Below are 21,017 nucleotides of genomic sequence, written 5' to 3'. Positions count from 1 at the left end.
TAAGTGTTCTAAGTCTTAAATTCCTTATGCAGTTACTTTTTAGCATGATGATAACAATTTATCTAGAGAAAATCCAGCAACTTTTTGGTTAAGGTAGGCAAAATAGAAAAGGTCGAACATGGCTATAATGACAGGCTGCTTTGTGTTTGGAATCAGAAAACATACCAGTTTTCATTGCAGGCTGTGTGACATGTGGGACAATGTTCACAGAAACGGCCAATGCTTCTGGGATCGGTGCATTCACACCTGCCACATACACATGTGCCTCTTCCACTACACACTTGGCCCTTTGGATTGACGCAGTGCTGGGTCGATGCTGATGGGCACTGGCACCGATCCCCTTCCCAGCCCCTGAAGCACTGGCATTTGCCTGCTTCACACTCTCCATGCCCTGCAAAAATGACACTCCAAGACCTAGGTTATTGAGGTCACCAACTTTATAAAGCATTTCCAAGCATGAATTCCCCTTTTATCTCCATGGAAACACACTGACAGTCAAGTGAATGGAAACAGCATCATTTTCTATTTGTCTAACATGAACAATACCAGGTCTTAGAAGTGTCTGTTTTCAAAGCTGTTCTATCATAGATAATTTCTCCATGCTAATCTATTGTGTCGAAAATTATGAATTTTGCCCTCTGTCCTTCTACTTGAAATGGCTGCCCAACTACTTGAAGGTCACCATGCATTTAGTTTTAAATTAAAAACACACAAATACAAAGAAGCTCTAGAGGCTGAAGTAATGTTAATTGTGCGATTTTAAATCTGAAAAACAATGGAATTTTATGAATAGCTTCTGTAATTTTCTCTCTCTCTCTCTCTCTCTCTCTCTTTTTTTGTTCTTTAGGGCCACACTTGCAGCATATGGAAGTTCCCGGGTTAGGAGTCAAATCAGAGCTGCAGCTGCCAGCCTATGCCACAGCTACAGCAATGCAGCATCCCAGCCACATCTGCGACCTACACTACAGCCCACAGCAACACCGAATCCTTAAACCACTGAGGATCCTCAAACCCAAGTCCTCATGGATACTAGTTGGGTTTGTTATTGCTGGGCCATGACGGGAACTCCCAGAATTTATTCCCTTAGTTGCTCATTATTGCTTAGGGCCTGGGCTAACTGTAAGGTCCATGGGGCAGACCCTTTTAATGCTTCAGTTGTGCTAGTGCCATGTTTAAAGACAAGATCTCTGGGAAAGTTAAAATAATCCTTTCACATCTTTAAGACATTATTTAGCAGGTTAGTGGGGCATGTCTTAAAGTACACTGTGAGCTGTTACTAGATGGTAAATAAGAGAAAGCAAAAGAGAAAGTAAGGTGGTATGTGTGCGCATGTTGGAATTGAGGAAAAACACTGGTCAAACATAGTTAAATGGATTTTAGCCTGCAGGAAGTATCCAGGATTTAATATGCTAATGTGAACTATAAATCTTCAAGAGGAGGTACATTTTACAGCACTGCTATGTTTTTCAGGTTTATGTGGGTGGCCACAGACTTTTGCTTCCTTCCTTCTTTCCTTGTTTTCTCTTCACTCTCCCTCCTTCCCTCACTCCCTCCCTCTCTCATTTTTTCCTTCCTTCCCTCACTTCCTGACTTCCTCCCCTCTCCCTTTATTGCAGAGTACCTCATAGGGTAACTGTTCCATTGCATCTACTGTTGGATCAGCTCAATTTGTTAAGTGTAAAACTAATGATATCCAGGCCAAACAAATGGCCTGCCAGACCTGGTTCTCGTATATGGGCTGCACTCCTAATCCTCGCCAGCAGACCTGTGAACATGTGTTTTTATTCTCAAAGGAGACTAGTGAATAAAATGCTTGTCAGCCTACAGTTTGCATTTATAACTTACATACAGATAATTCAAAGCAGATTTTCAACTGCCTGTGGGTCAGTAGGATCATAGTCATATAGAAAGACCAGTACATTGATCTTTGATATTTTACTATAAACAGAGACTGAGATTTTCAGTGTGTTTCAAACTTCTTTGAGATATTGATAACGGTAGGAAATGATGATCTCAGAATTCATTTTCTTCTCTGTCCCTAACAGGATTAGCACTAAAAAGTTAGATGACAATTGTGGGTTTGTTCTAAAATCATCTATAATCCATTCTACCCAGATAATAGGTACAGCTAAATAAATGTTTGGAATATAAAAAGTGTGTATAGAGAGAATAAAAATGATATTTTGTATCATATATGTATGTGATATAGGGCAAATTTTCATTTACATAAGAATAAAATTTTATTTTGTATAGGTTTGTAGCTTTCCATATGCTTATGACAATGAAGTATTTCATCAATAATTTAACTAATATTTGCTCACAAAAGTGGAAGCATTAAAAAGGTGTTTTAATAATGGATTTAGCACACTGTCACAGAAAAAAATTAATTCATTTAAAAACAATATTTTGTATTAATTTTCAAGTATTGCATATATTTTCTAGAATCTAACCTCTAGGTGGCAGTAAACTGAATTAGCCAAAAATTACCTTTGAGATATGTATATATATTTTCTTTCTTACTTCTGATATTTTTGTTTTAAATTATTTCATTTTTAAGTTTGTTCTGTGTGTGAGCTCTGGGACTAATCTAGATTTCTTATGAAACCAGTATTTTCTTGAAGAATATTGTCCTTTGATAAATCTGTTGCTGGCATTGTTATAAAAATAAACTAGAGAGGTTTAAATTACTACAGATTTCCAATGCCATCTATAATAATGCATTAAAAATTTTACATTAAATTAAAAGTATATTTTTGTAGTTTACTATCCTCTGAGAAAGATGGAGTGACCACTTATGGGAATGAATCAGATCCTTCTAGAAGAATAACCCAATTATAGAAAATCTGTCAAACATTAGCAGTAATTTCCTTTTCTGGAATATGTATTTACAAGGTCAAGACATATTTGAAAATAACTGTTTTAATTTTTGGTTTTAATTTTTAAGTATTTCCTGTACAAAATAATTTAAAATATAAATATCAGAATCATGTACTTTAAATGAGTGGCCATGCCATAATTTCACAGACTTAGAAAGTTTAAATATTAAATTCAGATTCAAAGTTGATAATTATAAAAATGATTAAAAGATACTTTAATATATATGGTAGTTTAATATATAACTATATAAATAACTGCATGTACATATTTCTACTCACCAGCACACAGATTTCCATGGTGATATGGACAAGAAAAGTCATCCTTTTCACAGTATTTTCCATACACTTTTCCAAGCTTAATTTTGTGACATAAACATTTCCCACAAATACAAACTCCTCTACCACTGCAAACAGGTTGATCCTTGTGTGACTTGCAACTTTCAGAAGGAAATTGATCTTCATCAAAATGACATTTATTCTCATCACACTGGGAACACTTGGCATCCAGAAAAGTTTCTTCTACACACTTTCTTTTAAGTTCTCTGCTGTCATCACATTGACAGCTGCAGTTTCTGTGTATATGAATTTTAGTGGTTTCATTGAAACCAATAGGTTTGATTATTGCATAGCTTTTTCCTCCCGTGACATCACATTTTTCCATTGTAACTGTTACATTGAAAAGAACCTAAATTTGTGGGTAGGGGGAAGAAAGTATATTTATATGTCTTGATTATTTTATTACCAATATTATATCTGTTAATGACATTTTAAATCAATAATATATCATCTTATAGAAATTAATATTTATAAATTACACATGCATGCTCTTTCATATATAGATATGACATACTTTTAAAATTTCATGTATTTCCAGAGATCCCATCGTGGCTCAGCAGAAACAAACCTGACTAGCATCCATGAGGATACAGGTTCGTTCCCTGGCCTCAGTGGGTTAAGGATCCAGCGTTGCTGTGAGCTGTGGTGTAGGTTGCAGATGCGGCTTGGATCTGACATTGCTGTGGCATAGTCCGTAGGCCATAGGCTGGCAGCTACATATCTGATTCGACCCCTAGCCTGGGAACCTCTATATGTCATGAGCGAGGCCCTAAAAAGCAAAAAAAAAAAAAGACCAAACACAAATAAAAAAATAACAAAAAAATACAATTTCATGCATTTGCTAATTAAATGAGCTGGAAAGTTAAAGGATGCAATAACTGTGAGTTGTCTATATTGCACCATTAAATGGACATGAGTTCAAGCCTATTTGAAATGTTTGCTCTACATCTGATCATTAATTTATATCTTAAGTTGAATTCTTAGCAAACTTGAGAGAGAATAGACCATTTTCTGGGTTCAGTGCTTAAAATGTAGGGTTACTGAAAATATTTGGCACTGGAGATAGATCAAATAAACTAAAGTCACTGGTTTAAAATCCTGAAATGAATAATTGTTCAAAGGAACAATTTTTATGTTGCTTCTATTTTCCAGGGACCCAAGTAAAGTTTCAGAGTTAAATTTTAGTTTGTACATGGGGTTAAGAGGAAAACGTGGGACTTTTCCTCAAGTTACTGAAGGGAAAGAGATTTAGGACTCTCACTTTTAGATCTTATCATCTCAATTCAAGGTCATACATTTGCTCAGTGGAAGATGTTAGTCCGTAACTAAGGATCTGACCTGTCTGGAATTGGTTCCTCTCATGAAACTACAGAATTTCTTTCTCATAACAAATTTTTCATTTTTCTCTATTTTTTCCTTTCCACACAACACAATTGGCTTAATGTGTCTGAATTTGTTAACTTACCTTCTGATCTTCAAATTTGGTACATAGAATGTTATTTTTTTTTTTCCTTGTTAGACTGGGATACTTTACAATATAAAAATAATTTATGCTAGGATTAAGATTTTTTGAGAGAGATTAAATAGATAATATGGATGGATATATATGTGGATGATAGGATGACATATATATACATGAAAATGAATATATAGATTCTCTTTCTATAGATAGATAGACAGACAGATAGATAGATAGATGGATGTATATAGAGATCGAGATAGTTATCCTAACCAGAAAGCCTACACACATACACATACACACAGTTATATGATAGCTCTGTAATTAGGCATATATTATATATATCCATTCAGAATTAGATTTAGTCTCATAATATTAAAATCTGTATGATTGGTGGTTGAAATTTTTTTCTCTTTAAAGATACTAAGGATTCACAGATTCTAGGGTAATGCGGTCCTGCAAATATTAATAGAGCAAAACTTGGGGCTTATATAATTGAGATCCTATGACTTCCTGAGAGTCAGACAGTTTATACCACTTGGCTGAAAATGAGGGGAAAAGAGATGTAGATAAGAAAAAGAAAAGAGGAAAGAAGCAAGGAAAACCATTCTGCCAAAACTGATTTTGAAAGAACTACTTCTAAGAAGGTAACCCTTTCTCAGAAAGTAATAGTACTATCTTTTGCTAGCACAAAATTTTCTCTCTATGCAGTGGAAATCAAAACTGGTAAACTGGTATATAATGTTTTTTGAACAAAATTCAACAAGTGATTATGGAGGAGCCTACAGAATTAGAAACTAAATAATTAATTTCAAATATACAGCTTTTGGAGCAACTATACTCCTTGCAGATTCTAAACTTCCCAGAGGGATAAGTATATTGTGACTTAAGATGACAAAGATTCTCCTTTATTCAATCTTAGAATCTTAGTGTTTTTCTTTTTGTCTGTTTGTTTGTTTGTTTTTTGTCTTTTTGCCATTTCTTGGGCCGCTCCCACGGCATATGGAGGTTCCCAGGCTAGGGGTCAAATCGGAGCTGTAGCCCCTGGCCTAAGCCAGAGCCACAGCAACGCAGGATCCCAGCCGCGTCTGCAACCTACACCACAGCTCACGGCAACGCCGGATCATTAACCCGCTGAGCAAGGCCAGGGATCGAACCCGCAACCTCATGGTTCCTAGTCGGATTTGTTAACCACTGAGCCACGACAGGAACTCCCAGAATCTTAAGTGTTTTTAACCTCTTTTAATAACTCTTTCTCTATAGCATGATATTAAAATAAGAACATCATAGAACCTTAGCGATGGATGGAAGAGGGATTAGAAAATCTTCTAGTTAAAGCTGTTTTTTTAAAAAGGAGGCAGCTGATGCCTCAAGAGATAAATGATTCACTAAAAATCACTTCATTCTACTAGAATTTCTTTTAAAGGAAAATTTCTGTGTGTTTGCTCTCTCATGTGCCAATCCTAGGAGAATCCTTATCTCCCCCAGTCTTATTTCCTGATGCTACTATAATCTGGGCCTCTCTTTTCCACAGTTCATTCTTTTTCAGTTAAATGATAACACTTCTTTTTGTTCTTAGCAAATTTCCCTACTGCTTAGATCTTTGTATTGAGACAATAAAAGTGTGTTGGTACAATCATAAAGAGAAAGATTTTGTCAGCTTTATCAACGGCTTCATCACTTCCATTTTTCTCTGTGGATTTTTACCTTCAACTTCACATTTACTTGGAGAATTTTCAGATTTGAAAGAAAAAGTTACTATCATCATCATAAGTGTAAACACTCCTTGTTTGAAGAGATGTGATTTCATAATATTTCCTGGCTGTGACATCTAAGTTTAAAGTTATTAAATAATTATTTAATATGATATAGATTTATTTTAATTAGATAGTTTGAGAAAATAGTCAATGGAGTTACTAGTAGGAACTTTGCGAATAGACAGTAAGTTACTTTGAAATGTAAGTAAGATTCTTGAGGTCAGTAGTAGGGAAAGTTTTCCAGAATGATTTGATTTTTCTGTGAAAAAGCATGTCAAACAACTTAGTTTACTTTAAATGGGAAAAATACACATTCACATACTTCGTCATTGCTTGTCACATTTCTGCATCCGTCTGTGCCTGGCTTCCTGGTCCCATCTGGACAGATGGCAGTAATATTAAAATAGATGCCTTTTACCTGGTTTTCCACCTGAACTTTCACTTCTGAAATTAGTTTCTGCAGAGAAGACATTTTTAAATTGTATGCTATAGCAGTTTCAAATGTAAGCAGCTAAAACAGTTGTTTGTTGTGTCATTCTAGATTTAATATTTAACTAAATCAAAGAATCTGTCTACTATAAAAGGATAAATGAAAACATTTTACACATAATGACCCAGTTACTTTTGAAATACATTAAAAATACTGATGGATTAGATTATTTGCATTTAAATTGCTCTGTTTTTCACATATTTCCATATCTACATTTTTATCACCTCACAGATATTTCTTACTCAACACGTGTTATAAAAATTATCCTTTTCATCCAATAATATTTATATTTTGTGGTAACATTTAAATAAAACATTGAGAATATCATCACAGATGGTAAATCTTGACAGCTTAAAATCTGGAACATGCTTCTGACATATAGCTATTAGAGAAACATTTCAGTTTTCAAACACTTGAGACTATCTATCATGAAAGCTAAAATGCCCTTATTGATACAGAACTGAAAGGTAAATTTTAGAGACACCATTTCTATCCTATAGTTATAAGAAATACCTTCCAGTTTTGGCTTTGTAAATTCTCCAGAAATGATCTAGGATTTTTGCCAAATCACCGGGACTTGTTTACGTCAATCAAATTTTTTCCATTCTTTAATATTGAAATATGGCCCCTTAGTGGGAAGAAAATCATTCACTCATTTATACAATGACTCAAAAAATACCTATGTAATTCTAATATGTATCAAGCACATCTAATTTTTTCCAGTGTCTGAGTTCTAAAAATTCTAGGTACATTAAATATATTCTGTAGATCTCTATTTCATCTCATAAAACTAAGACTCTACCATAGGCAAAAATCTTTAACTTATACCTGTAAACCAAAGGAAAGGGAGGAGTTCCCGTCATGGCACAGTGGTTAACGAGTCTGACTAGGAACCATGAGGTTGCAGGTTTGATCCCTGGCCTGCTCAGTGGGTTAAGCATCCAGCGTTGCCGTGAGCTGTGGTGTAGGTTGCAGATGCGGCTCAGATCCGCGTTGCTGTGGCTCTGGTGTAGGCCGGTGGCTACAGTTCCGATTTGACCCCTAGCCTGGGAACCTCCATATGCTGCGGAAGCGGCCCTAGAAAAGGCAAAAAAAAAAAAAAAAAAGGAAAGGGAAAAGATGACGTATGTACCTAAGGAAAGAAAGTAAATAGCAGGGTATGAAGGAAAAAGAAATTCCCATTCTTTACTTGAGTAATTTTTCTTCTTCATCTGTATAATCAATAAAGAGATATGTGCTTATTGATTAATAATTGCTCATGAAATTATGGCAGTAAATATTTAGAATAAGGTACTTACTAAAATTAGTAAATCTTATTTGAGTTAGGTAAGATTATCACATTTTTATATCTACTAGAGAATTCATACATTGTAATCACTTTTTGGCCTGTGCTACAGCTGAAGTTATGCTGGATCCTTAGCCCACTGTGTCATGAGGGAACTTCCTATAAACACTTAATTAAACAACTTCAAAAAACCAAACTACTTAGTCAAAACTTAGGCAGATCTAAGTAGACATTTCTCCAAAGAAGATACACGCATGGCCAAAAAACACATGAAAAAATGCTCAACATCAGTAACTATTAGAGAAATGCAAATCAAAACTACTCTAAGGTACCACCTTACACTAGCCAGAATGACCATCATCAAAAAAATCTATATTTCTAACACTGTTCGTGGGAATGTAAATTGGTACAACTGCTATGGAAAACAGTATGAACGGTTCCTCAAAGAACTAAAAATAGAGTTATCATATGATCCAGCAATCCCACTCCTGGGTATCTATCTTTAGAAAACCATAATTCAAAAAGATACATGTATCCTGACGCAGCACTATTTGCAATAGCCAAGACTTGGAAGCAACTTAAATGTCTGTCAACAGAGCAATGGATAAATAAGATGTGGCGTATATATATGGTGGAATATTACTCAGCATAAAAATGAAATCATGCTATTTGCAGCAATGTGGATGGACCTAGAGATTATCTTACTAAGTGAAGTTAGACAGTGAAAGGCAAACATAATATATGATATCACTTATATGTGGAATCTAAAAAAAAGACTACAAATGAACTTATTTGCAGAAATAGACTCACAGACTTTGAAAACAGACTTATACTTAATCCAAGGGGACAGGTGGGGAGGAGGGATGGATTGGGGGTTTGGGATTGGCATATGCACACTGTGGTATATGGAATGACTAGCTACAGGGACCTTATGTATATGCACAGAGAACTCTATGCAATATTCTGTGATAATCTGTGTGGGAAAAGAATCTGAATCACTTTGCTGTACTGTAGAAATTATTGCAACATTGTAAAGCAACTATACTTCAATAAAACTTTAAAAAAGTGAAAAAAAATTCAGCAAAAAAACCAGAAACTTTTTAATGGTATACAAATGGTGTTGAAATAGTGATGGTTTGGCAGATCAGAAGGAAATTCCTAATACTGTGAGTGTTCTTTTTGCTCTTTCGAAATTCTGCTTCTCTAAAGCTTAAGCTAGTTACACCAGTGTTTTTCAAGTAGGGTATGAAAACAAATATTTAAAAATTTTCCCAGTTTTGAGATTTAGAAATTAAGTTTCAGACACAATCGTAAGCTTCTCTTTTAATATCTAACAGGTATAGAGGTAGAATTTATTTTTTCTGATATATGGTTCTTTTTTATTCAATATAATTTATTTTTTGCTTCTTAATTTCAGCTAAATTACTATTAAGTTATAGTTGTGATTTTTACATAGTTTTAATTCTATCGGAAGTGCTGATGTAAAGATAAAAAGAAAATGCAATCACGTTCACCATGTATTAAATTTGTTTACAATTTTTAAAAAGTCATAGAAAGAAAATGCAAAAAATTAGAATTTAGAATTAAATGTTTTTATTCTTTTTTTTCTTCAATGAACTGTGAATGGTTCTTCTTGGACCGTGAAGACAAAATGAAATTTCAGAAGAATTTTGAAAATATAGACTATATAAAATAATAACAAATTCTCAACTTAAGGATATTGGTTGGCCAGAATTTTTGTTGGTTTTGCTAGTATTTTCAAATTGTTTAAGGTCAGTCAGAACTGCAGGTAGATTGGGCATCACCCACTTATCCTAGGCAAAGAAAGAACATGAAAAAATAAAGCTGCTGATTCCCTTTACATGGGTGCAGTCTGATATACAGGAAAGTTTGTCAACTTGTATTCCTTCCTGGGGGTAATAATTGGGTTCGTGCTGTGAAAAGTAGGGTGACTTCTAACACATTAATCTCCTTTCTTATTTTGCTTATCTTTGGGAACAAACTACACAGGGTAATGAATTGTACACAAGTTTGATTTTCCTTGATAAAATGTTCCCCAGGCTCTGAATTTTTTTTAGTAACAGTGAGAAAGAAATATAATTAAAGATGTTTTCTTTATTTTTTCCAACATAGTCTTCAGACACAGAACAATTGCTTGGCCAAAAAAATAAATAAAAAATCTCGCAAGATTTATTTTTAAGAAAAAAGTTTAAGCAATTCTTTTGTTTTCTAACCTGTGTCTGCCTTTCTCTTTTGTACCTGAGTTAAAGACATGTTCCATGGAGAAAATGAGAATAGAAGCCTGAGGTTTCTCGCAATGTTGGACACTTTTAACTCTACTGTGTCAAGAAGAGAATAAGAGGATTTGGGGAAGTGAGGGTTTATCAATGGCACATAAAGTAAAGGTAGAATAAACAATATCTTTGGACACTATGTAAAGAAAAAAAACAAGTATTATCACACAGGAGGAAGCACATACACTCTAGAGTTAAGGGAGACCCAGGTTCTGGTTCTGCTTCTTCTGCTTGTTAGCTGTTTGACCTTTGGTAGATTTGCTTAGCTTCTTTGAAGTTCTACAAATTCACAATGGGAGTACTAATACTTACCTTATAGGTTGGTTTTGCAAATTTAATGAGGTCATGTATGGAAAGTAACTAATTCTTAGTGGTATTAAGTAACAGTTACTATTATTACAGTATTTTAGCAGAGATTATCCTATCCAGGAATGACCTAGGTTGAGAGAGTAGATGTTTCTTTAAATCTTTAAAAAAATTTTTTATTATACTTGATTTACAGTGTTCTGTCAGTTTCTGCTATACAGCAAAGTGACCCAGTTATAAATGTACATTCACATTCTTTTTCTCGTATTATCTTACGTCATGTTCCATCACAAGTGATTGGATATAGTTCCCCGTGCTATACAGGAGGACCCCGTTGCCTATCCATTCTATATGTAAATTCACATCTACCAACCACCAACTCCCTGTCCATCCCACTCCCTCCCCCTCCCCTTACTCCTCCCCTTACCCCTCCCCCTTGGCAACCACAAGTCTGTTCTCTCTGTCCATGAGTTTGTTTCTGTTCAGTAGATAGGTTTATTTGTGCCATATTTTAGACTCCACATGTAAGTTATATCATATGGTATTTGTCTTTCTCTTTCTGACTTACTTCACTTAGTATGAGAAGTATGAGAATGTCTAGTTGCATCCATGTTGCCGCACATGGCATTATTATTATTATTATTATTATTATTATTATTATTATTTTGTCGTTTTAGGGACACACCCACAACTAATGTAGGTTCCCAGGCTAGGGGTCGAGTAGCCACTGGCCTACACCACAGCCACAGCAACATGGGATCTGAGCCACATCTGTGACCTACATCACAGCTCATGCCAACACCAAATCCTTAACCCATTGAGCAAGGCCAGGGATTAAACCTGCATCCTCATAAATGCTAGTCAGATTCATTTCCACTGAGCCATGACGGGAACACCTATTTTGTTTTGTATGTCTGACTAGTATTCCATTGTGTGTGTGTACCACATCTTAATCCATTCATCTGTCAATGCGCATTTAGGTTGTTTCCATGTCTTGTCTATTGTGAATAGTGTTGCAATGATTATAGGGGCACATGTATCTTTTTGAGTGAAAGTTTTGTCTGGATATATGCCCAGGAGTAGGATTGCTGGATCATATGGTAGTGCTATATTTAGTTTTCTGAGCCACCTCCATACTGTTTTCCACAGTGATTGTACCAATTTACATTCCAACCAACAGTGCAGTAGGGTTCCCTTTTCTCCACACTCTCTCTAGCATTTGTTATTTGTAGACTTATTAATAATAGTCATTCTGACCGGTGTGAGGTAGTACCTCATTGTAGTTTTGATTTGCATTTCTCTAATAATTAGTGATGTTGAGCATTTTTTCATGTGCCTGTTGGCTATTTGTATGTCTTTTTTGGAGAAATGTCAATTTAGGTCTTCTGCCCATTTTTAAATTGGGTTTTTTTTTTTTTTTTTGCTGTTGAGTTGTATGAGTTGTTTATATATTTTGGAGATTAAGCCCTTTTCAGTTGCATCTTTTTCAACTATTTTCTCCCATTCTGTAGGTTGTATTTTTGGATTTTTTTAATGGTTTCCTTTACTGTACAAAGCTTGTAACTTTGGACATTCTGGTCATGGCTCAGGGGTGACGAACCCAACTAGTATCCATGAGGGGTTTGATCCTTGGCCTAGCTCAGTAGGTTAAGAATCCAGCATTGCTGTGAACTCTACTGTAGGCCACAGACTTGGCTCAGTGTCGCTGTGGCTGTGACTTGGGCTGGCAGCTGCAGCTCCAATTCACCCCTAGCCTGGGGACTTCCATATGCTGTAGGTGCAGACCTAAAAAGCAAAGCAAAACAAACAAACAAAACACTTGCAAGTTGTTTGATTGATTAGGTCTCATTGGTTTGTTTTTGTTTTTATTTCTATTGCCTTGGGAGACTAACCTAAGAAAATATCTGTATGGTTGATGTCAAAGAGTGTTTCACCTCTGTTCTGTTCTAGGAGTTTTGTGGTGTCTTGTCTTATATTTAAGTCCTTAAGCCATTTTGACTTCATTTATGTGCATGGTGTGAGGGTATGTTCTAGTCTCCTTGATTTAAATGCAGCTGTCCATTTTTTCCCAGCACCACTTGCTGAAGACACTGTCTTTTTCCTATTTTATATTCTTGCCTTATTTGTCAAAGATTAATTGACCCATAAGTGCCTGGGTTTATTTCTGGGTTCTCTTTTCCGTCCTATTAAATCTGTGTGTCTGTTTTAGTATCAGTACCACACTGTCTTGATTACTGTAACTTTGTAGTGTTGTGTGAAGTTCTTTAAATCTTTGCATTTGGCACCCATTTTTCACAAACTGGGCACAGCATACAACCGTCATTTCAGTAAAATAGTGTATCTCTTAAAGGGATTCTTTAAATCAAAATAGTTTGATAAAACTGCCAAAATAAATGATTAAACAACCATGTGATTTATCTAGGTGACCCAAAAAAGTTCTGTCAATAATCTCTATATCCCAGATAGTTCATTTTCCCTGGCAAGTTACTGTTTAACAACTGTGGATTTATTCCATCATTACAGCACTAGAAATTGTGAAATTTCTTGGTAATAAAGTATATTCTATAGATGTGATTTGGTGACTCACTAAACATTAGACTAAGAAGGCAATTTAGACAGCCTCCATCTCAACCCAAGTTTAGTAAATTATGTCAGTGAGACAAAGTGAAGCACAGAAAGCTGAATGACTTTCCTAAGCTTCCATAACTAGTTAGTAGTAGAACCATGGCTAACTACAGGTTCCTAATTCCTATATAATGTTATTTTCACCACTCCTCTCAAAATGATAGACCATTAGTTTGTATGTTGTCATAGAAATTGGGGATAAAAAGATTATTTGAAAAAAATATGTACAATATATACATACCTGATAGGCTTCTACTACCAAATTATTGAGGTTTGCAGCCTTTGATTCTATTTCACCAGCAATGGTGCCAGGCAGGAGGGGTAGAAGATCCTAGAAACATACCAGTAACATTCACTTAATGACAATATTACACATTTAGCAATGAGCAGTTATTTTAAAAATTAAATTAAAAAAATTAAAAAATATTAATAGAAGGTGGGTCATTATATGAATCAAAAAATATAAGACAGAAGAAAATATAAGTAACTAAGAAGAACAGCCAAAACATATAGACCTGAAATGGTAGTGTGTTTGTATATACATGAGTGTATGTGTGTGCACAAATTATACACTGACCTAAAGACTCAATCAAAGTATGGACCAGCATTTCCCAAACTAGCTCCATTGAACATGGTCCCAGGAGTTTTTTGGGTTTTGTTTGTTTTGTTTTGTTTTTAGGGCTGCACCTGTGGCATATAGAAGTTCTCAGTCCAGGGATCGCATTGGAGCTGTAGCTGCCAGCCTACACCACAGCCAAAGCAACAGCAGTGCAGGATCCGAGCTGAGTCTGCGACCTACACAATACTGGTCTAGCAGTCAGATCCTTAACACACTGAGCAAAGACAGGGATAGGAACCACGTCCTCATGGATCCTGGTCGGATTCATTACCACTGAGCCACAGTGGGAACTCCACTATGAAATTTTAAAATAGAAAGGGTTTTGAGGGCAAAAAAGTTTGATAAGTTCTGCATATTGTTTCTCCAACATAGAGATTCAAAGTGCACACACCTGCAATTCAGAACTAACAGCATTGTTAAATGCATTTCCTAACATTTACCTAATTATAAAATTCTTTTCTCACTTAACATATATAAATATTTTGCAGAACTACTTTTCCATAGAATAGCCTTTAGGACATAGTTGCCCAGACAGGAGAAAAAAAAACAATAGTCACAAGTGGAAGCTTCATGGAGTGGGTTATTCCTGATGGATGGTACATAATAACTATGGTCTAGACTCAAGGTATTCCTAGTGAGAAAATGAGAATTAGCAAAGACTTAATTTACCTAAGTTTTAGATGAAGTAGGAACAAAGAAGAAACAGATCTGACCAGAGTGAATGGTGCATATTTATATGGAAATGGATTGTGAAAAGTCATGAAATGCATTTATACATTCATTTTACCATTCACAAGTATCAAGTTCCTGCTATATGCCAGCCACTTTTTCTTTTCTTATTTTATTGTTTTGGAAGTCCCCAAGCTAGGGGTTGAATTGTAGCTATAGCTGCTGGCCTACACCACAGCCACAGCAACACAAGATCCGAGCTATGTCTGCTGCCTACACCACAGCTCACTACAACGCCAGATATGGCAACTCCTGCTAGCCACTGTTTAGATACTAACCATATGGTATCTCAGGAAACATGGAAATCATATCACTCAAAGATTTTAAAAATCCATTTATATAACCTTTAATAAGTACCTATGATATACCACTTTGGAGATGCTAAATTGCTAGGCTACATAGTGTCCATCCTTAAGGATCTCACAGGAGTATAAATGACAGTTTCAAAAAAATGACGTACACATGAAGCAATAGACATATGCACAGATTCTATTGAGAGGGGTACTGAGCAAGCCTTTGAGGGCTGGGGATAATTGTCATGGACTGTTTCCTAGAGGAGGTGATTCATGAGCTGTTTCTTTAAGGATGAGTAAGAGTTAGTGAAGTAAATGAGGAATAAGGGCTTTCAGGCGTGGGATGTATATAGCGAGATTAAAGGCACTAAGAAAAGAAAGAGGCTGGTGAGTATGTGTACACAGGGGCTTAGAAGCATGACTAAAGGGACAAGTTTAAGGCAGACAGTAGTAGGGGGGATGAGGCCAAAGAGGCAAGCAGGGACCAGCTGGCCTCATATGCTATGTTAAAGTCTTGATCCTCTAAATCAGAAGGAAACACTGGAACATTTTACTCTAGGGAGTACTGTGGTCACACTTGTGATTTAAATAGCTCACCCTGTAGCCAGATGAAGTATGGATTTAGGGGATGGATTAGGAGGCTCTTACAAGCCAGACAAAGGTGAGTGATAAAAAACGTCTCTGGGCAGCCAAAGTAGGTGACTGCAAGGACAGACTCTTAGCAGAGCTTGTTAGGTGTTTAGAGCCTGTTGATTCTTACTTTGCACACAATTCAATTAATAATAAGCCTGATTTTTATGATTTATCAGTCAGTGGGAATTTTCTTAAAGGAGGAGAGAGAAATTGCTAAAGTTAGTATTACCATCAAGAAATAATGAACAGCAGAGTAAAAGGAAGCAAAAGCAATAAAAAGCTACACAATAATTTGAAATCAATTTGAAATTTAAGCTTAAAGGTTAAGAACACAGGATTTAGTTTGTTAGGAAAGTTTGGGCAAGCATATAACCTCTCCAAAAGCATTTCCTTCATCTTTAAAATGGGCATATTAGTAATATTGCCTTACTGTTATGAGTAAAGAGTATTAAATGAGTTAATGTCAATAAATTCTGAGCCTGACTATAGTTTGTACTCTTAAGTGGAAGCTGTTACCTTTGTTTATAAAGTGATCTGGGCATTTAATTTGTGTTGGAGTTCTACTTGTAAGGATATTAACATTTGTTACCTTAAAAGGGCATTCCATGGTATAAAAATTTGGGAAAATGGAATTAAATTTTAACTGTATATTTCTAAAGGGAGAAATGGTATAATTAAAGAAGCTCTTTCAGATGATGAATGTGGTAGCCGGGTATTAGAGAAATTGGTGGAGGGAACACCAGGTTTGTGGCATGTGCAAATGAGTTGAAATATTTGTTGAAGCCAAAAAAAATGTAGTTTCTCCAAAGTATTAGAAAATAAGTAAAGGACATTGGGTATAAAAGGAAAAAGCAAAGACAATAAAGGAGATAAAGTAGGCCCAGTGAACAGACATGTGCAATGAAAATTATGGTTTCACAGTATTGTGGAAATAAAGAGAAGAGAGTTTCCTGGAAGGAAGAACATGAAAGACTGTGAAAAAAAACTACAGCAGGGTCACAGAAGCTCTTTATTAGGGATGAGAGGGGAAATATGGGGTAACACCAGAGTTACATAGGTGCCAAATTTGTATTCTGCTTGTAGGACTCACCTGGTCCAAAAGATTCTGGATAAAAGCAAGATTACTCTTATGTAGATAGGTAGGCATGCTTTGACTGCATTGACCCCTTCCATGGCTCCTCTCATTCTTTTATTAGATGACCTAGACCGAATCTATGAACGATGATGCTATTGAAAAATAGGCTGATAGTCCCCAACCTAATCTATTATAAAGATATGCCCATTGACTGGAATAAGCAGACATGTACAGATAGCTGGAGCATGGACTACTTTTCCACCTGATAAAAATGTCCTCTATTATTGTCACAGTCAGTAAAACACCAAGTATCAAGGCCCACACTTGGATCTAGTGTTATAAACATAGATAGAATTTATTCTTATTTAGACTTAAATGCCAATTTAAGACACTTTGTAGTTTGCATTAGTTAATACAGTATTAAGTTTAGATTGTACAGAGTATAGTAACTCCAGAATCCTTTCCTTGGGTTCTAAGATGTATTCTAGTTTTAACTGCCATTTTTATTTTTATGCGTTGGGAATTAACATACCTTATACCAATGAAACTGTTTTCCTTGAACAGCAAAGATGACATTAATGTTGTTGTCTATTAATTTTTCTGAAAGTTGGCCTAGGGAGGGATGTTCCTGTAACAGAAAGTGAAATAAAGAAGGGAGTGAAATTTAGTAGCTCAATCCCACACACAACTAAACATCCACATGAGGAAAACTGTATGATTAACATAAAAAATGTATTGGGAAGGATTATGTTTTTACTAGAGGCATTTAAATTCTTTTAAAAAATAAGATCAACATCAACATATTACGGATATTTTAAAGGCAAAAGCATCATAAAAACCTCAGAAACTCAGAAAGTTGAAGAGGGCTGAATTCAGAGAATGTTCAGCAGCTCTTTAGGTTAACACTGGACTCTAAATCATATATATATATATATATATATTTGTCTTTTTGCTATTTCTTTGGGCCGCTCTCGCGGCATATGGAAGGGGTCCAATCGGAGCTGTAGCCACTGGCCTACACCAGAGCCACAGCAACGCGGGATCCCAGCTGCATCTGCAACCTACACCACAGCTCACGGCAACGCCGGATCCTTTAACCCACTGAGCAAGGCCAGGGACCGAACCCGCAACCTCATGGTTCCCAGTCGGATTCGTTAACCACTGCGCCACGACGGGAACTCCTAAATGATATATTTGAAAGATTATTTAATGTTCAGAAACGGACATATTAGTGACGATAACATTCTGAGAAGAAATTCGGTAGCAAGCATTGAAATGCAAATATATGAATTTCACATATATATTTACACACATATACATGTATGTAATATATACACATATTTATATATATATATGTGTATATTTGGAATAGTACATGATATAGCACAAACTCTGTTTAAAGGCAGAAAACCCTGCATTCAAGTCCCAAGTTGTCAGTTTATGATAAAAATTGTATCTCAGGTATATCCTTTGTAATATCTGAATGGTATCTGCTTTCCATGTTGCTGGCAAGATTAAAAAGATAAAAATAGTATGTGACTTAATTAGAATAGTTTCTTGCATATACTTAAAACTAATATCACTTATTATAATTTTTATTTCTAACAGCTTATATGAGGTGTAGGCTCAGATCTTTCCACTTAACCTTTTTGTCATTCATACATACACACACACACACACACACACACACACACACACACACATATACACACACACACATTTATATTACAAATCTGTCTTACAATGATAAATAAAACTTATGTAGATCTGTGACATTCTTTGTGGTTGTCAGAAAGTTAGGGATGAGTAGGAGAAGGGGAATAAAAATAAATGAGAAATCTGACTACTATGGAAATTGCTATATAAAGTTATGTATCTAGACATAGTACTTGATATTTTTTCTTTCTACAAATGCTTTCCTAGATATTAAAGCAACTGCAAATAACAACTTTGTAACAATGTCAAACTTCACCTGCAGCCATTCCCACCTGTTGTTGGTGCTTAGTTGCATAAGCTAAGATCATGTGACTGAGCCTAATCTGATTCAAGTTCATATTACTCTGTAGGTTTTACTCCCTCTTTCACCCTCCAATTCTAATTGTGCTTTTTTAAGGGAATATTTTACTTAAACCATCTTGGTTAAAATTTCTGTATTTAGGCAACTGTGTAAACTTAATGAAAGAGCTAATTTCACTAGTTTCGCCTGTAGCCTAAATTATGTGATTCACATATTAAACATATATATGTTTAATAAGATATGATATAACTTGGTGGCTTAAAACTACCATCACTATCATGAGTAACTGCTGTGAATTGAATATCTGTGTCCCAAATTGATATACTGAAATCCCAGCCACAAGGTGATGGTATTAAGAGGTGAGCCTTTGACTAATATATAAAAAAACGGGTAACAAGGACCTACTATATAGCTTGGAGAAATCTTTTCAGTACTCTGTGATGGCCTATATGGGGAAAGAATCTGAAAAAGAATGGATCTGTATGTTTATGTATGGCTGATTCACTTTGTTGTACACCTGAAACTAACATGACATTGTAAGTCACCTATACTCCAATAAAATTTACTAAAAAAAAAAGGTTGGCTTTTGGGAGATGATTAGGTCATGAAGGTAGAGCTCCCAGGAATGAGATTAGTGCCCTTATAAAAGAGAGCCAGTGGAGAAAGTCCCCTTGTGCCTTCTGCCTCATGAGGTTATAAAATAGAAGCTGTTGTTTATGAATTGAAAAGTAGGCTCTCACCACACCCTGAATCTGCCAATGCCTTGATCTTGGACTTCCCAACCTCAAAACCTTTGAGGAATAAATATCTCTTGTTTATAAGCCACTCAGTGTATGGTGTTTTGGTATATAGGTGCCCAAATGGAGTAAGGTAACAAACGAACATAACAAATATCCATTTATTTCTATGTAATCTGTCATTGCTTTGGTAAGAAACAAATCAAATTTTCATGAACTACATTTAAATGTGATATGACAAAAATTTATGAAAAGATTTAAAAAGTGTTATCACAAGATTTGCATAAGAAAGATTCTGCACAGTACTGTTAAGAATATAATTAATAGAAAAACAATCCCCAGTATATAAGTTTCACCAGATAAATTTTTATTCCTTATTCCTAATAATATATATGCTCTTAACATAGACTTACAATGGTTTGCATAATGTTAGTAAATGAAAGAGAACAAGTGAGGGAAGGTAAATCTAGCTGTATTGGGAATTTTCTTTAAATGGCAACAACTACAACTACTTTTCAAATATTTTTCCTTCAATTTTAAAAAAATCACACTTTGCCAAGCATTCCCTTTCTTTTAAAACCATTCATATTTTAAGGAAATTTTTTTGTCTTTTTAGGGCCACACCTGTGGCATACGGAGGTTCCCAGGCTAGGGGTCCAATTGGAGCTATAGCTGCCGGCCTATGCCATAGTCAGCAACGTGGGATCCAAGCCGAATCCTTAACCCACTGAGCAAGGCCAGGGATCGAACCTGCATCCTCCTGGATGCTAGGCAGTTTTGTTAACTGCTGAGCCACGACGGGAACTCCTCTTAGGGATTTTTTTTTTTTTTTTTTTTTTGTCTTTTTAGGGCCACACCATGGCATATGGAGGTTCCCAGGCTAGGGGTCTAATTGGAGCTCTTGCTGCTGGCCTATGCCAGAGCCACAGCAACACCAGATCCGAGCCGTGTCTGCGACCTACACCATAGCTCACGGCAACTCCAAATACCTAACCCACTGAGCAAGGCCAGGGATTGAACCCATGTCCTCATGGATGCTAATCAGATTCATTTCCACTGTGCCATGACAGGAACTCCTTTTAAGGAAATTTTAATCCATGTTTTTAACCAGTTTATATTGAAGTCACATAAAATCAATATTTAAAGAACAGATCAAAATGTAAGCAGGTTTTGGAGTCTTCTCAGTCTCTTTCTCCTTTTTAAAAATAGGAAGTCACATTGACCAAAAGTATGCAGAATTGAAATCTTGAAAGTTCTAGTGTGCTCAGAAGATCATTAAGAAGGTCATTTGGATCTCTAAGCTTAAAAGAACACATTGTTTTTTTTAACCCTAGAAAGAAATGTTTTAAAAGAAAATTCCAAGTATCTTGAGGGGAGTTCCTGTCTTGGCTCAACAGAAACAAATCTGACTAGTATCCATGAGGACACAGGTTCAATCCCTGGCCTTGCTTAGTGGGTTAAGGATCCAGCGTTGCTATGAGCTGTG

The 21,017-nt window shown here is 35.7% G+C and overlaps 1 protein-coding gene and 1 long non-coding RNA gene across 7 annotated transcripts in view; one reads left to right on the top strand and one right to left on the bottom strand.

The window, feature by feature from the left end:
- ITGB8 (integrin subunit beta 8) overlaps nt 1-21,017 on the bottom strand; it is a 105,292-nt gene that overhangs the window by 6,938 nt on the left and 77,337 nt on the right. For 3 of the 6 annotated variants that reach the window (XM_021101904.2, XM_084973987.1, NM_001097424.1), the window contains 5 exon segments: nt 17,310-17,405; nt 13,670-13,759; nt 6,751-6,885; nt 3,156-3,561; nt 166-391 (listed from right to left, as the gene is read on the bottom strand). In XM_021101904.2, the coding sequence (XP_020957563.1) occupies nt 166-391; nt 3,156-3,561; nt 6,751-6,885; nt 13,670-13,759; nt 17,310-17,405 (953 nt within the window). 6 annotated transcript variants of the gene reach the window in all.
- The window catches only part of LOC146400034 (uncharacterized), a 198,412-nt gene that overhangs the window by 154,905 nt on the left and 22,490 nt on the right, over nt 1-21,017 (top strand). The gene's annotated exons all lie outside the window — the stretch shown is intronic.

Source organism: Sus scrofa, chromosome 9 (assembly GCF_054392235.1).
Source record: "Sus scrofa isolate SSC_HxYL_T2T_F1_AM1 chromosome 9, Sscrofa_HxYL_maternal_Yorkshire_Landrace_v2.0, whole genome shotgun sequence".
Taxonomy (NCBI): Eukaryota; Metazoa; Chordata; class Mammalia; order Artiodactyla; family Suidae; genus Sus; species Sus scrofa.
This window is presented reverse-complemented; position numbering and strand designations above follow the sequence as displayed.